General features: G+C 30.7%; 1 protein-coding gene across 1 annotated transcript in view; it reads right to left on the bottom strand.

The window, feature by feature from the left end:
- LOC136975000 (F-box/LRR-repeat protein 20) overlaps positions 1 to 18,140 on the bottom strand; it is a 68,221-nt gene that overhangs the window by 30,946 nt on the left and 19,135 nt on the right. The window contains exons 3-7 of the mRNA XM_067269990.1: positions 17,092 to 17,146; positions 10,100 to 10,174; positions 9,234 to 9,328; positions 6,485 to 6,553; positions 1,464 to 1,559 (exon numbers count right to left, since the gene is read on the bottom strand). Coding sequence (XP_067126091.1) covers positions 1,464 to 1,559; positions 6,485 to 6,553; positions 9,234 to 9,328; positions 10,100 to 10,174; positions 17,092 to 17,146 — 390 coding nt within the window. The remainder of the gene's footprint in view (positions 1 to 1,463; positions 1,560 to 6,484; positions 6,554 to 9,233; positions 9,329 to 10,099; positions 10,175 to 17,091; positions 17,147 to 18,140) is intronic.

The following is an 18,140-nucleotide window of genomic DNA, read 5'->3' as shown; positions in this document are numbered from 1 at the left end:
TAGATACAAAGTAAGGTGTCTAGAAGTAGGAAATTAAGCTATCATCTCAAGATAATTTTTTAATTATTATTATAAATTAATTTTAATTTCGCATTTCTGAAAGAAAAGAATTGGCCCAGGGTGGGAACATATACAGTTACTTATTATAAAGATGAAATACTGTATTTACAATAAAAAGTGAACTTTCATTTGAATAATGAAACTGATAGAAGAGATAATTTTTCCCATCTTTTTCATTCATTAAATGTGTCATTTCAAAACTCTTTTTTCATATTTTTGAAGGAGGAAAAAAAATGTTTTAAACTGCAGATTTAGATAAGATGTATTATATGTATAGCATAAAATATGAATTCTCAAATAAATTATGTATTAATTTCCATTATTTTTCAGCTCAGTTGAAATATCATTTTAATTATGCTTAAAAAAGTTATAAAGTAGTTTATTATTCAGAACATATTAAATATATCCAAGTATTTTACAAGCCAGTTAGCATTTATTAGTTTTATCATTTTTGAATTCTAAGTTATGTCCATTCAAATGTAATATTTACTTTATTTGTATAATAAACAATACATAGTACAGTAATACCCCAAACTTACGTGATAGGTGGGACCGAGCGATAACTGCGTAAGTCAAATTCGCATAAGTCAGGGTATAACTTTGCATATAAATACATACAAATTATTTTTAATTGGAGCTGGAGACTAAAGAAAACAAATTTAGAAAAAAAATGTTTGATAAAATCTTAGATAACATTGTTTCCATCTCAGCGATAATACCATGACATTTATGAATGATGCTTGAATTAAAGATTGAGCATTTTTCACAGCTTTGAGAAATTTTTCTTTGCCTTTTATAATTGTTCTGACCATCGATTCCGGTAGATCAAACTTCTTTGCCAATTCGCAAATTTTCATTTTTGTATCAAAGTCTTTAATAATGTTAACTTTACATTCCAAAGATAAAGTTTTTCTTTTCTTGTTTGATGCAGAAGAATCAGTTCTACTTGGATGACATAGTAGAACTGACATAGTAGAGCTGAAGAATCAGTTCTAGTTTGGATGACATAGTAGTCTCTCAAGTCTCCGTAGATATAACGAACAGAAATAAATAACACAAAATAAATTGTAGCTATGCATCGATTCCGCATGACACATCCAAACATGTAAGCTGAACAATAGTGTGGGGAGAGTGAGTAATCAAGAGTTGCGTGGCTCAAACAAAAGACGAATTGTCGAGATTTGAAAATTGCATAACTCCGGGTAGTGTAAGTCGAGGTATTACTGTACCGTAATATAATATAATACATAAAATCAATAAAAATCAATCATTGTTTCTGAAAAAGATATATCAATATCTTAATATCATGAATGTCATTTTAACTTAAAAAACTCTAAAAGAAAGACAAATTTTAATTTTTGTTGATTATAAATTCAAAAAAAGATGTAAAATTATTTACTCACCCTATAGCCTTTAATGATAGATTTGTAACTTGTGAGCAAGATCCTAAATCAAGATGTATCAATTTTGGACAGTATTTGCTGAGACTTTGGCAAGTACTGGAAAATTTAAAATCTCACAGTATAAATTACATATAAAATTACAGTAAGTTTTCTACAGTTAAATGAGTGTTTATTAAAATAAAATTACTTAAAATAGAAAATTCTGAAACAATATGTTCCTATGTTTACAGGCAGTCCCCAAGTAATGAACAACTGACTTATGGACAACTCATACTTACCAACGAGATGCTATAAAGTCTACTCATTTAACTTTTTTATAATTATTAGGTACTATATTATTGTGTTTAAGATAATGTAATGTATTTGGAAGTGATCTGTAAGTGTTTTATGTGCATAGAAATATATATACTATATACCAGACAAGGGAGAATGCGGCTATTTTTGAGTTACATGCGGCTCTTGCTGAAAATGTTAATTTCTGTTTTTTATTATTATTTTTACAATTTTATTTTTATAATTTTGTGAAAATATGTTTGTTAAAAAATTCAATATTTGTTTTATATTATATTTATATTATATAATAAAATCGCGCGCCTTACCATACTATCCGCCACGACAGTACAGAACTGTGGCTCCCATGCATTTTGCAAAACCTACATTTCGGTTCCCACTGAACTCTTGCTTGCCCACCCCTGCTATATACTAAGAAAAACATTTGGCTAAATACCAACCATAATTTAGAATATTCTGGAATAAAGAATAATTGGCCTAAAGTTGCACTCAAACCTGCAACTCCTGCTTACCATGTGGATGCGTTGCCAGTTACACTACCTAAAGCAATTCTTCACTTCTAGACATATTTAATTTTAAATATAACCTTCCAGTTATCTAATCATCATAATCGTTTTTTAGCATTTCTTGTTATAACAATAAATATTAAATTTTCCTTTAATTATAACTTACTTTAATTACAGTCAGCTTTTTCTAGAAAATGAAATTCTTTAATTTTCAAATCATTTTAGTAAGACTGACAGACATTCTATTATAATTATTGCTGTAATATGATTATCTTCACAAAATTTGTATAGACCAGAGTATACATAAAGGAAAGAAACTGCAAAATGATTAATAATTTAATTAGGCTGCAATTTGAAAAAATTGTAGACCTATAAATTCTCACTGTCATCCATCTGTCTGTCCTTCCTTAGTCTTGAGAACGATATTAGATAGATAAAAGTCAAGACCAGATACAAAAAGCTTAGGGACAGAAGGTCCTGATTAACTATATACAAACTTCCAATCTAGAATGCAAGTCACATGATTTTAATTCAAAATTTTTTCCCAGAATGGAATTATATACACTGTAGATGACCTGCATGATGCTATTGTTATCAGAAAAGTATGATGTACAAAAGCAAGACATTACTAATTTGAAATTAGGAGTATATATTTTATATTAAATAAATTAAAATTATTATTAAAAATTGCAGCCCAGCATTGTGATGATGTCACAATAATTTTTGCTCATTGCATATAAACCAAAATATAAGAATATATTCAGTGTTACAAACAAGCATTTTCATTTATACTCTTATGCAGGGGTCATCAAACTATGGCCCGCGAGGTCAGCTTATGCGGCCCACTGCAACACTATGCCACAAACAAGCTAAAATATAATTATTTATATGGAAATATCATAGATTGTAGTAAACTTACTATGTAGAAAAAATTTAAGTGTAAGTAAAAATGCCAAAATTAGTCCAATCTAATTTTTGCATCTGACAATAATATAATTTTCAGGAAAATCAGGAAAATAAAAAATTTGGTGACTTTTTGCAAATTTGGATATCAAAGCACTTTTTGTGTAAGTACCTCCAATGAAATTTCTAAGAAAAGTGATTATGAGCTTACTGCAGCAATCATGTTTGTGTATTGGTAAATAAATATGTTGGTTGTCTTTATTGTTTGTATATTCAGTGTACTGTATTGAAGAAGACAGTTATGCAGTCTGCGCTTGTCATTCTCTCAGTTATCTGGCCTGTTGTGAAAAAAGTTTGATGATCCCTGCTCTTATGGATTATTTATTCACATAAAAATGATGCTTTGGTAACAGTAAGAGGTTTCTTTTATTCAGAGTACTATTTCACAGATTTCTTTTTGTATTCTTGCATAACTCACAATTTAAAAATCACAATTGCATAGAGATAAGTATAACGTCATCTACAGATAATATATATTCTGAAATAATATATATTAATATTATTTCAGAATAATATCTTTTTTACTATATTCTTGATTGCAATATTTTTAAAAATCTTACTGCCTAACTTTATTTTTAAAAAAATATGCACATACTCACTGAATACATATATAAATAAGCAGATGGCATGTAATAATGTACTGGCCTACTGTAGCAGGGATCCAGATTTGAGTCTAACCAATACCTACAAAATTTTTCACGAATAAAATGAGTTGAGGCACCATTCCTTTAGACTGGCTGACCATAATGCATTGCCTAGGCCTATATATAACAGCAAAACTACAGCCAGCTATACAGTCATCATCTGATACCTTACATTAATATATGGGGTAATCTGAAAATAAGTTTTCTGAGTCTAGTATTAACAGGAATTTTTTATTCTGAAGATCAAGTATAGAGAGAAAGAGGCAGTCTCACTTTACTTTTTGACATAGACTCCACTTATATTGATGCATTTATCATATCACTTCACCAGGTTACAAAGAAACCCTCTCATGCCCTGCATACTGGCAAAATCTCAGTTTCTTCCACTTTTATTGCTGGTGAAAGTGGCCCACCTGTAAGAAGTCAAGTCTGAATGTTATTTTTTTGTTTCTAAATTTTTGTTTTAGTTATAATTTAGTTTGGAGACATTTTCTTTTTGTTTAAAGAATGAAAAGTTCTACACCTCCTAGTTCTAAATTCAAATAGACAAGAGTTACATGACTGTCATTCACGAGAACATTATTACCAATCTAAAATGGCATATCAAATTAAGTGATCTCCAAAGGGAGTTAAAAAGTAGTCACTTAATCACAATGTTACTGATTTTAAAAATCAGAAAAAAAATTTTTTGAAAAGATTGGACTGACTTTTGTCAGAAGCAGATTGCAAAAAATTAAAACTAACTGTTAGCAAGTACATGTATATATAAATGGGGTCAAGTGGCATGTGCCGATGTGATGTCACACTCAGGACAGTCATTATAAAGCAATGGAGAAGCAGAGGACAAATTAGGTAAAATTACAGAGTTCAAAGTCTAGCAAATAAAGAGACTGTCATGCCAGGAATGCCAAAAGAATCCAGACCATTTAAATTCTAAGAGTTTTTGTAAGTGCTTTGATTTTGTCATTTTTGTTAATTTTTCTAGAAATTTAATTTTAAGTTAGACTTAAGTTCTCAAACTGTCAGAAAAGATTTGTAAATACTATTTTTTGGGGGTTTTGTTCTTTGAATTGGACTAATTATAGTTTTGGGGTCTTTTTTTTATAACTTTTTGACTTGTGTGAATTATTACAATTAATTAACTTAGTCTAATGTTTTGTGTCTAGTTAACCTGTACATTTGTACATAATTATTTTCATAGAATTTATTAAATATTTTTGAGTTTTGATAAATTGTCATTTTTTGTTGGTTTTTTCTATTTATCATTTGTAAATGAGCATGTTTGCTACTTAGATTTTTCTTCTTCTTGCCAGTGGGGTGGTCCAAAGCTTGTGTGTCCTTACATTGTCTAACCATATAGATGTCTTCTTGCCAGTGTCTGAAGTCCAGACTTAACAATCAAATGAATCCATCTTTTGTTTATGTAACACCATTTATTAGGTTTAATTCTGCAGATCAAATGATGTGTTACACACTTAGTGCCTTCTTCAAAGCTGGAAAGAACTGGAAGTTGCTGGGCACTAAGTTCAGACTGTAATGGTTGATCAAGACATTTCCAACCAAATTTAGCAACATAGAATGCTATTGCAGCTGCGGTGCGAGTCTCGCACTGTCATCAAGAATGACCCCTGAACTAAGAAGGTATGCCTTGTTCTTTGAATAGCAGCTTTCAGTCTTGTCAGTTCTATCTTTCAGGGAATCCAGCAACAGCACTTTGAATACCTTGCTTTGTTTGGGTTTCTAACCAAATGCTTTCCTCCCATCACAATTTGAAAGCAAACTTGGTTGCCTTCTCACTTGTACCACAAGATGCAAGCTGTTGCTCATTCTAGCAATCTTGTAATTAGTACTGAGTTGCTGAAATATCTATTGTGCCAAAACTCTGCAGTGATACAGCACATCATGGATCAGGTGATGTGCTCAGGCATAACAACACTCAATTCTGCAGCAAAATCTTTCTAATCACCTTCTGTTGACATAAATCATGGTCTCCATTGTTAGCCTCTCCAGTGGATGTTGCCAGCTGTTCAGGTCACTACTTGTCTCCAACACTCACACAGCCATCACAGAATTATCTACATAATTACCACACCATTTGCATTGACATTAAATCTATTCCATAACCTCCACCAGTCACTTATGAATTTCAATGCCAGATATTCTGTGCTGTGCTCATTCATAGCTGACAACAGCCCACACTTCATCATTCATGTCACAACACATATCTGTTCAGTCTTATTCCTTATCATATTGGGTGGGCACATACTGCACATTCATGATAACTTCTGACTACAGCTGCTCATGTGCAACTTGCATCCTTACAGCAAAAATCCATATCAAAAAGGATGATCATCAGTATACAATACGCTGTGCCCTAAAAGTGCGCCGACTCAAAAATACGAGTATGAGAAACATATTTTCTGACTACCCCCTTAAAAATCAAACCATTAAAAGTATATATATACACAAAGGCAAAATTATGAGACAACTAATTATACTAACAACTAAAATAATATTCAACTAAACAGTAATTAAATATTTATTGTACCCTTATATATTAAATAACAGTAAAATTTTAAAAAATACTATTAATAATTTTAAAATTCTTTCACCTTACCTGTCAGTTAGCTGCTTGCATTCATTTAAATTTAATTCTTCAATATGATTACAATATTGAGCAAATGTTCTGAAAAATAATTATTTTTATCAGTATGTACTAAAGAATAATAAACTTCATGAATTATGATACAATAATTAAGCACATAAAAATGTTATTTAAATGCTTCATTTACATATTTTTGATGCTATAATTCTATACATTGAGAAATTATCTGTACTAGCTGTGATGAATTTCTGTGTGTACATTTGTTTTCCAGATAAGCAGAGTTTATGACTTCTAAATGGAAAACTTTTTCACCAAGAGGTTCTCTGCTGGATTATGATAAGGAGAAGATGAAAGCATGCTATCAAGACTGTTTTAAAATAGTTAGAATCAAGCAGTTATTGGAAAGAAAAGTTGGAATGAAAGATGGTTTTGCTGCATTAAATAAAATTAATTATAATTCAAACTATAAATGAAATGAGCTGATTTAGCTGTATTCAGCTGTATGTGCTAAGAAGCTAGAAAATGGTAGCAGTCATAGTTAGTAGCATTACAAGATATTGTAAACTATTTTGAACCTCAGTTAAAGAAAGTGTCTCATGCCTAATGCTTATATTTATTTCAAAGGTTAATGCTTCCATGTTCTATATCCTGAAGATGGTTTTTCAAACAGACTATTATATTATTAAAAATATTTCAAATATAATTACAACTTTTAACAAAGATAAAACTTTGCTTCAGTCCTTCATTCCGTTGTTTGCACCATCCACAGTTCATAAAATCACAAAACTCACGGAGACAACCTTTCCTTGTAGGCTACTGCCTCCGTAGTAAAATATGTAAAGTATGATAAAAGCGTCATCTGGTGTCCTAGCCACAATCACAATAATACATTTTAAGTAAAATTAAAAATAAAGGACACACATGATGCTTCAGTCCTTTGATTGCTTCAGTCCTTCATTCCAAACAACGGAATGAAGGACTGAAGCAAAGTTTAATCTTTGTTAAAAGTTGTAATTATATTTATTATATTATTAAACATAAATTACCATTGGCCATGTTAAATTTATTTTTAATTTTACTTATTTTTGATAAAACTTTACTGTTGATGGTAATTATCTATTTAGCAGTAAAAGAGCAACATTGGTATCAAATTCCAAATTAAATAAAAGGGGATTTACTTGTGATTTAGGAGAGCAAAAATATTGAACATGCGTTAAATATATTGAAATATTAAACATCCATTTTATGATAAATAGCTTTATGCTATTTTGAATGTATTTAAATTAAATCTTTATACATTATTGTTCAATTCAATTGTAATAAAATATTAAATTTTCATTAGTAAAATTTAGATCACCTTATATATATATATATATAAAACATATTTTAAACTTTGTATATATTTTTGTAATTTACTTTGTTAATCTTGTTCCTTTTGGAATGAGGTTAACAACACCAATAAAGAATAAAGTACAAGTGAGGACCCAAAAGTGAACAGACGTGTTTTTATAGTCTCCAATTTTCTTTTGTCTTGCTCACCCTACACTCAACCCCACGACTATGACTGCAAAATAATACGATATATATATCATATTTCATATATGCTCTTACAAGATGTGATAAAAAAGAAACCAGATAAGTATTAAAAGCTTTATAGGCCTAAACTAATTTAAATGTGTTCCTTCAAAGTAGTCCCTACAAAGAAATTCCACCACTTTTGCCAAGCCTCAAATGCTCCATGTAGTCATTATTTCAAAAACTCTGAAGTACCTGTTGCTATTTGCTACCTGGATCTCTTTGATCATATCAAAACATTGCCCCTTGAGCTTCAATTTCATTCAGGAAATAAAAAGTCAGAAGAGGCTAGTAAAGAAGATGGGAGAAGACTCATGTTTGCCAAAAACATTTAATTTTTTAAGGCTGTTTGTGCAGGAACATTGTCATGTTGAAGGTTCGGTTGCAGCAAAGTTCTAGTCTTTTGCACTAAATAACCTCATACTATCACCTCAAAATGTCACAGTAAAAGTCTGAATTCACTGTCTGATCAGGAAAAACAAATTCCTGATATACTTTCTCCTTACAATAAAAAAATATGGTCAATATATTTTTTGTTGCCTTGCCTTCTTGAGTTTCAAAGATTGTGCTAACACCTGTGGCTAGTTCCCATAGGTCTCCCAAAGCATTTTAAGGATCTTTGACAATTTCCTAAATTTTACCACAAAATTTAATGTTTGCATTTTGCTCAATTTTCAAGTTCCTTCTCAAATAACAGCATAACATTAACACAATATTACAAAATTGCTTGTAGCAAGCAATATGGTTTTAAAAAATCATCATCATATGACAGACACTCAAATATCTAAGGCAGTCTCAAACAATCAATAAAGGATTGCTGTCTTAGACATTTGAGTAAAGTCCTTATGCCTTGATGGCAAAGAAACTGTACTTTCTGCTTTTGCTAAATAGCAGGTGCAGTTCAGTTTCTTTAAATCACACCTCATACCTGGATACATAAATCAAGAATATCCAGATGAATTTGATATGTATCCAATCAACCTTTCCATAAAGTTAATAGAAGGTATCACTTAACTATTATATTTATATTATATTTGAACTGATTTTTAAAATATGAACAAATATTTTAAACATTCTGGAGTACAAAGAAATAATAAGATTCATATTTATAGCCCTTTCCAAGAATTTAAAATGTTTTTTTTTTTAATAAGATTATATTTAATTGATTATCCTATTAATCACTTACTTTAATGCTCCATCACCAACACTTTTACATCCACGAAGACTTAATTTTTTTAAAAATCCTCCACAGCGTAAAGAAATATTTTCTACTACAGGACCCTAAATTATAGTCAATCAAATCAATTCAAAAAGAAAACTTTCAAATATATTATTCACAAAATTAAAATAAACATTATCTCAATATAACTGTAATCAACAAATAATTTTTACAATAAGTGAAAAAATGACAAAAACATTTTATTATTTAATATAATAAAATAAAACATACTTGTATACGATATAATTAATTACACAATATTCTGTAAAGTAAATCCAAAGATTTCTCTTTTTTAGTAATAATTTATTAACATACAGTATTTAGTTTGAAAAATCACCCATAGTCTCTTTCGGGGGGACTAGTGATTAAATAATTTTAATACCTAAATTTTAAAATAATTTCATTAATAATCAAAGTAATAAATGGATTTCATTTTCATAAACAACAATCTGTTCTTAATGAACAGATAGCTTTTTTATAAATGCACCCATGCGTGTTGTTCTATGCATTTTTGTATATGTGCATTCTGATACTAAAATATTACTGAACTCCAAAAATGTTTAATAATAATTTATTGCATTATTTGCTTTGCAAACAATAAAGTTAATTTTGATTAAGATTTATGTTAAATTCTAAAGACTCAAAACACTAACAATATATAAAAACATTATTCATAAATTCATTTTTTTAATCAAAAATAATTTCAAATTTATTTCATTTTATACATTCTTATTTCTCAAAAGACTTAATTTATAAATTAATACTTATAATGCTAAAAAAAATTACAATAATTCAGATATGATATTTAGACTTAAGATTAAAACTTTATTTACCTCAATATCTCGTTGGAAATTGAAAAGATCAATCTTTTGCCAGTTGCTACCATCAAGTGCTAACACATTCCAAGCCTAAATATAAAAACTGATAATTATTATCATAAATTTTTTACAATTTATTGGCAATATAAATTAAAGACCTAAAAGAAATTCAAACATTTCTAAAAATTTATTTAGAACATAAATGATTACTAAGAGATTACTATTTTCATAAAAGTAAGCAAAAAACTTTATTCATTCATACTATTCAAATACATTTGCATAATTCATTTACATACAGAAAAATTATTTTTCTACTATATATAAATGAAATTTATTATTACATATAAATATTTTGTTACCAAATTCAAAAATATCACTTTAAATTCAAATTTTGTATTATTTGAATATATCATCTTTTTTTAGAAGTATAATTATATGTGAGAACCGAGGGGTTTGAGCAGCGAGCTCAACTCCGCTTACCGACAACAGGATGGCGAGTTCCATCACTTTGTCAATGGATGGCGATAAATCGAGTGGGAGCATTAGCGAGGTCGTGATAAGGTGTTGGCCGTACTCAAGGATGACATGCATTGAATATAAAACAAATTTAATAAACAAATAAAATTATACAAAAAAAGTACAAAAATAGAAGATACAATGTAGGTTAAATGATTAATAACTATTAGCGCGACATTGATTCATGCGGTCTTGTCAATACTTCTTTGCGGGTTCCGCGGTCCAACCAGATTAGATTCCCATATCGGGTGTTGATAATATTAGTCTAACTTATAAACTAGTCACGAGAGCGCTTAATTTCTCTAAGTAAATACCTCTTAACCTGCGGCAATCAAGTCCCGAATAGTCTTTTGGTAGGGTAGCTGAGTAGAGGTTCGAATGGAGTCTCCTGCCTGGAAGGTTCTTTTTGACAATCGCCCCGAGGCTTGGGTGTGACCCCTTTTTATACTCATCCCGCAACGGAACTTGGCTGATGCAACTCGTGATGTAATGTGTTCTAAGTTCGATTTAGGTCCGGGTGTTGCGGATAGGAACTGTCAAGAATCTGACGTGTCAATGAATTATTGACACTTTCTATCCAGCATTGTTACTCATCTTACTTCAAAATTGAGATAACAACTGTCAAACATACTAAATTAATTGTCAATAGTGACTAAGGTCAGGGATTATATAGAAACCTTAGTAATAATTGTTTAAATCAGAGAGAGATTTAATCAATCTTATCTGTTAGGAAATCGGGAGAAATAGGATGTGTGCGGGTTTCTCCATTGACTTCTTCCTCTCCATTTCAAAATCGTATGAACATAATTCTTAATTATTTAATTACTTTCATTCCCCCTCTCAGAATATCACTAAAGTGGGGAAATTATTCCCCACTTTTCTAAAAATTGCACCAAGTTTCTTAGTGGATTTTTACAGTATAGGTAAACTCTTCAATATCTCTCCCGGCAACCTATCTGGTTCACAACAGTCTTGCTAACATCGCATGCATGGGATCTCCCAGAGGCATCTACCCAGAGTAAACGTTAACTCTCTCTCTCAGACCCTTCTTGTTCATGTTCGCGTAACAATAGGTAAAAAGGTGGTCAACTTAGTTGCATACATAGAGGAGAAGTCTACGGATTTACAGGTGTAGCATTTCAGTAGAGGTCATAGTTTAGGTTATATCAACACTCACTTTATAAGATAGTCTAGGCAGGTAAATGGTGATCATGTCCATTCATCGTGGAGCGGTCTCTGAGTTCACAAGATGTGGGTCATCAAGTGCACATCGTGGTTGGTAAGTTGGCGGCTTGACCAGGTTTAGAAGGAAAGGATTAATCAGTGATTCGTAGTCGACTTCAGAAGTTCAAAGTCCATCAACTGGATAGTTGGTCTGTTTGCAGAGAAAAGTAAAATTGTTCCCAAAAATTCTTTGGATGATTCTGATGTAGACGCTTCCATTTATTTACCTCACGGACTCCATTCAAAGTGGAATACAAGCTTGTCTGATTTGAGGTGAGTGAGTGAAGGTCAAGGGAGAGTGGAGTTGTAGTTGACCATCGGACTGTTGACATACCAACGCTCCATTCTAACTGTTATGTTGAATTTCACAGTTCACAATAAGCAAAGTTAATAACTTCAACCGGTATCTTAATGTTTCTTCTCGGGTTTTTGAACAAGGTATACAAATTAATAAAACTCTCTCTCTCTCTTATCTAATATAAAACTAAAATCTAATACTATCTTATATATTAATACAATAGCAAGTATATTTTTATGAAATACAAAAAATGTAATGAACATATAGTACACTTCATGCCAGCGTTTAAAAATTAAATAAATGACACTTCCGTGTTATGGCATTACTAACAGCGATTTATTAAACTTCAGATATACTCTCAAGTACTTTCAACTATTTACAACCGTCATCCTTAGGTGAAAATTGAATACCTTTATTGAAAACCTCCCTCTAGTGTCAAATTGCTTTATAATAATCATTTAATTAGTCAAACTCTAGCCCAATCTTTCAGGTGATTGTTGGTTATTTCATCATATACTCATCGGGTTATACGATGTTTATTATTTATGTAAATATTACTCTTTAAATACATTAATGCAAAAAACAAAATAATTTTAAATTGTATTTTGTGCCCTATAATTTTTCAACTATAAACAAACAAAACATAAAACTGCATGTAGAATGTAAAAGAGTAACTCAAAAAATTCTATTAGATATAGAATCAATATTGCAAAATGCTAAACAACTTTAGCATGCATGCCTTTCATAGCACATACAATTTTCAAGTTTCTCAATGACAGTTTCTCTGCAAATGTTCTCCAGTATTTGTAGTCTGTCTCTACAACAATTCTAATCTTCAGTTTGTCAAGGAGAACTACTAAACACCAGGGCCGGATTATCAAATAGACAAATGTCTAGGGCCTGTAATTCGAAGGGGCCCGGCTTCAGTGCAGAAGATTTCTCTGTTTTAAAATGAGTTAAAAATTATTTAAGAAATTCGATAGGACAGAAAAGGCTGTATTTAACAATGCTTACTAAGCTCCGCTCGACCAGCCAAAAAAAAGGTCAACAGCTACTCGTGCATCAGAAGTAATGTACGTCACGAGATCTCGCACCATCTAAAAATCTTGCTAGGGCCGCCTCTCGTGGTAATACTGATGTATGGTTATGATTTATTTTCTAAATCTAAACTTGTACGTCGCAACATCGCATATTCAATATAGCGTTCAAGTTGCTCGAGTGCGAAGATATTACAATTCAATAGTGTTTTATAAAAGAGTTAGAAAGGGTGACACTATGGTATGACTTGGGGTGACACCACAATATCCGCACCGGATGTCACCCATGCTAGCTACGCTAACGTCATATTATATAAGATTTGTTTAGAAGCAACTTATTTAAATGGGGCCCCAATTTAAATTTTGTCTAGGGCCCACTAGAGGCTTAATCCAGCGCTGCTAAACACTAGTAGTTAATTGCAGGTTCATGCCTCTCCAATGGGCTGACCATGTGAAGTTTCTAGGTTTCTTCATTTGTCTAATATTTAAATAGAGGCCAGTTGTCCATAAAAGTCAACCAAAGAGACATACACCTTGGCAGATCACCCATGTGTTGTATTGCCATATCTCAAACAAATTCATTTCCTTATTTTAATATATATTATGTTTCACTTGAAAAAAATTAACAAATAAAACACTCAAAAAGAAAGTAAAGTATTCCTAATAAAAGCTGGAAATGCACACAGTAAATCAAAATCAAAATGATCCTTTTTTGAATGGCTTAAATAGCCTGAAGCAGGCCACTATAAGTAACCAAAAACAAACATTTGTACTTTTATTAAATTGATTATTGGAAACATAAGAGAGGTGTGTTGTGATTTATTAAAAGTCTTATTACTGGAAACTTTAAAATGACTGACTCTCATATATGAATTGCCATGGAACAGCCCATACAACTGGCATTTGGCCTGACAGGATGTGCATTCTGTAACTTCTAATTTGAAAATAACTGATCACAACTTTGACTGTAGGTTACCATAATTTTTTTGAACTCTCCAGCCTAAGGACATCAAAAAGACCTTTTTTCAAGTCCACTGTAGGTTCAGCCAGGCCCACAATGGGGGTGCTGGTTGGTACATAGCTTCTGTGATCTGACTTACTGAGTTGATGGGTGTAGCCAAATCTACTGTTTTCTCGATCACATCTTGCAAAAACAGGCAAAACATCTAACAGAAGAAGATATAGTTGGAAGTCAAAACTGGATGCGAAGGGCAGAAAAGAACTTCAGTGAACTGTAATGAGAAAACTAAGCAGTGCAAATTACTGCAAAAGCAAGGATACCAGTGTCAGTGAAAACCATCTAATATGCACTGCATAAAGATAATATCAATGGCAAGGCTGTAATAGCCAAATCTTTGTTGACATCATGAAACATCAAACAGCATGTGCAGTGGCAGAGTATAAAACACAGACACTGGAGACATGAAAACAAATGATATGGTCAGACAAGTCAGCTTTCAATGTGATTCCAACTTCCAATCTGGAGATAACTAGACACAGCTTACAATGTTGATTGCAGTCAACATTGTAAGATGCATCTGGTAATCTCCTGGACAATTGGAAACCAACTGTCAAGCATAGCTGAGATTCCTGTATGATTTGGAGTGCATACCATTGTTGGGTCCAATAGTCATCCTCAAATGTAAAATAATAGCCCAGAGGCATCTGCATATTCTGAGTGACCAACTCCATCCAATGATCCAAACTTTGTACTTTGTTTACAAATTGCAATGCAATCTTTCAGAATGACAATGCTCCTATCCACACTGCTAGGTATGTTTGATCTTAGTTCAAGAAGCATGAAATTGAAATTAAGCATTTACCCTGGCCACGCCAATCACCAGTATTATTATTTAGAAATTTAAATTATAAAAATTAAAACATTCATAAAATTTAAAATAAATAAGAACTGTAATTTAAGAATGAATAACTTAAAATTTGAGTAGTAAGTAATATATCTGATATACACTGACTTTAAGCAAACTTGGTCAGTAATTCTGAAAAAATTGGAGACATGTGTTATCTAACAATCCAGTTTGATAGCTTATAATGAATTCAATTGGTCCAAAAACATTTATTTTCTATCAAACATTTTGGTTTCCTTAACTTATTATTAGTTTATTTTTGATTTTTTATTATTAGAGACAATTCAAATTAACATTTCAATTAATTAAATATTCTAGAAAACACCTTGTAAATACCATAGAATCTCAATTAACCAAGACCCATCTAACCAAGGTTCTGAATTATCCAACAAAAATTGTGGAAGAATATTTTGTCAATAAAGAGAAGAGAATATAATACAGTACCGTTTGTTTCATAAATATTGGCTAGACAATGTGCAATATACAAAAGGAACTGTAAAGCTTTAAAAAGAGTTTACTCTAAGATCTTCTTGCAACAATGTGAATTTTAGAAAAAGATTTTAAAAATTTAATTGTAATCATAAGTTTACATTTACTTTAATAAATACAGTTGTAATTAAAATTATAAATGTTTCATTGTATAACTTATGTTCAATAAGTAGGTTTAATCAAAACAAAGTATATCATACACACTAATGCATCCAAATTTAGTTTATTTATTAAATATTTCCATGTTACGAGTTTGATTATTTGAGATAACTAACCTCAGTCAACAGATATCTTGAATAATGAGGACTTTAATGTGCACATGTAAGACTTTATTTCCACCGTCATACGTGATTTTCATTATATTTCGAAAACCCATGTATAGCGTATCTATTATTAGTTTATAAGAGTTATGTGTTCTGTCCTCCCATGATTCTTTTGTATCGAAAGTTATCTGTAATTGTCTATTATTAAATGTTTATTGTTGGATATCAAAGAGTTTGTAAGGTCCTTATTTATTGTCTTGCATATCTTTACCCTCCAAGTTCTCCTAGCAGACTCAGGTCTACTGTAGGTGTTACAATAGAAAAAATGTTAAAAAAATAAAATAAAATACAAAACAATATAACAGGGGTTAAAGTACATATATAATGTATAAGTACAAATAAAAACAAAAACTGTAGAAAGAAAAATTAAAATAAGATTATAAATGTTCATAAATAGCCTTCCATGTAACAATACTAAAAATGTGTCCTTAAAATTAACAGCAAAATCTTTCTTTGTCACTTTGTAAATTTCAAAGTTGTCAAGATATTTGATCTGCGCAGGAAACAGATGTGCTATGTTAAGAGATGCACATTATCAAAGGCCACTCAGACGTCATTGGCGTAAGCAAAAGGCCACAAGAGCCATTGTGCAAAATCCTTTCAAATGTTCTAAAGGAACATTTGAAAGGATTTTAGTCTATTATTCAATGGTCTGCAGGAAGTTCCAATGTACTCTTAGTGCCAATTTATCCTGTTATCAAAAATAGGAATTGTATAAATGTCAAGGAAGTGAAGCTCATTCACATGTCTTTTTATCATTCCTCAGCAAAGAAAAAACTGTTGGACATCTCTTAAATGCAATATTAATGTTAGCTAGCTGAGGTACCATAGAGGATCTTGTTAAAGATAAAGTAACAGTCTTGTACAACAGATTATTTTCTGTGTAAAACTGACTGGTGTAAGATAATGAAGAATGAAGCCCTTGAGGAGATTTGTCAAGTAGTCTAGGGTATTTTATTTTATATCATCATTTTTTCTTCAACATTCTTGAAGAAAAATAAAGTAACCACTAGCACAAATTTAACAAGTTTCATTTTATTTAAATTTTGTTCTCTGTAACATTCTATAACCTGAAGATGACTATTAAAAGAGAGTTGAAAACATTTGTTCTTATAATAAATTGGTTCATTTCAACTGGAATACAGGTGTTAGTTAGTGCTTTTAAGTTTCTATTAAAACAATTTTATCATAATTTATGACTAATAATCAGAACAAATAAAACTTTGTAAATAAATAAATAGGCAAATAAACCAACCTTAGACACTTGAGCACAACGACACAAAGAAACAACATCCAAATATGAAAATATCCTGAAAAAATTTTAAAAATTAAATTTGTAATTTACATTATAGAAAATATAATGAATTATCCTCATTATATTTAATATAAAAAACAAACTAGAAATAACAAAAATGTATGAAATTTTTCAATACTGATCTTTTGAAGTCATTTAATAATTAAGAATAAGTCTAAAGTTATCAATAATACAAAATTTTCCAAAGACAATAATTAATATGTATAAATTTAATTTCATACAAAATAAATGGATTATTGGGCTGCAATTTGAAAAAATTGTAGACCTATAAATTCCCACTGTCATCCATCTGTCTGTCATTCCTTAATCTCGAGAACAATGTTAGATAGATGAACATCGAGACCAGATATGGAAAGCTTAGGGGCAGGAGGCCCCAATTAACTGTATACAAACTGCTAATGCAAACTGTATTTCAATTCAAAACTTTCCCTGAAAAGAGTTAATAGATGACCAGCATGCTTTTTGATAAAAGGAAAAGTATGATGTACAGGGGCAAGATACTACTAATTTGAGGTGGAGAGCATATAATTTAAATTAAATAAATTTTAAAAATATTAAAAATTGCAACCCGGCTTTGTGACAATGTCACAATATATAATTGCTTGTTATTATTTAAATTAATTTTTTTTTAAATACTGGATGATTATAAAGTCTTAATTTATTACCATTTTTGCAAAAAATGAAATCATTTGTTTGCAAGTTGTGTGAAGTATACTGACCAAAAAACAGAATCAATGTAGTTTGCACATGTTTGAGATGACCAAGTAATACATAGAAGTACAGGAAATCAATAGATTTCATGTACTTCCTTGTATTACTTGATAGGTGGAATAGTCCTCTTTCTCCAGTTTATATAACACCTGGACGTATTTTCTATGCACATTTTATGTTTGTAATGATCTTCCACATTGTTGGTTGTGCACAGGCTACCTGGCTTAGTCTTCTAATAATGTAAACACTATTATTACAGTTTCTACACATTTAACTGT

This window comes from Centruroides vittatus, unplaced genomic scaffold, assembly GCF_030686945.1.
Source record: "Centruroides vittatus isolate TY-2023 unplaced genomic scaffold, ASM3068694v2 contig_361, whole genome shotgun sequence".
Taxonomy (NCBI): domain Eukaryota; kingdom Metazoa; phylum Arthropoda; class Arachnida; order Scorpiones; family Buthidae; genus Centruroides; species Centruroides vittatus.
This window is presented reverse-complemented; position numbering and strand designations above follow the sequence as displayed.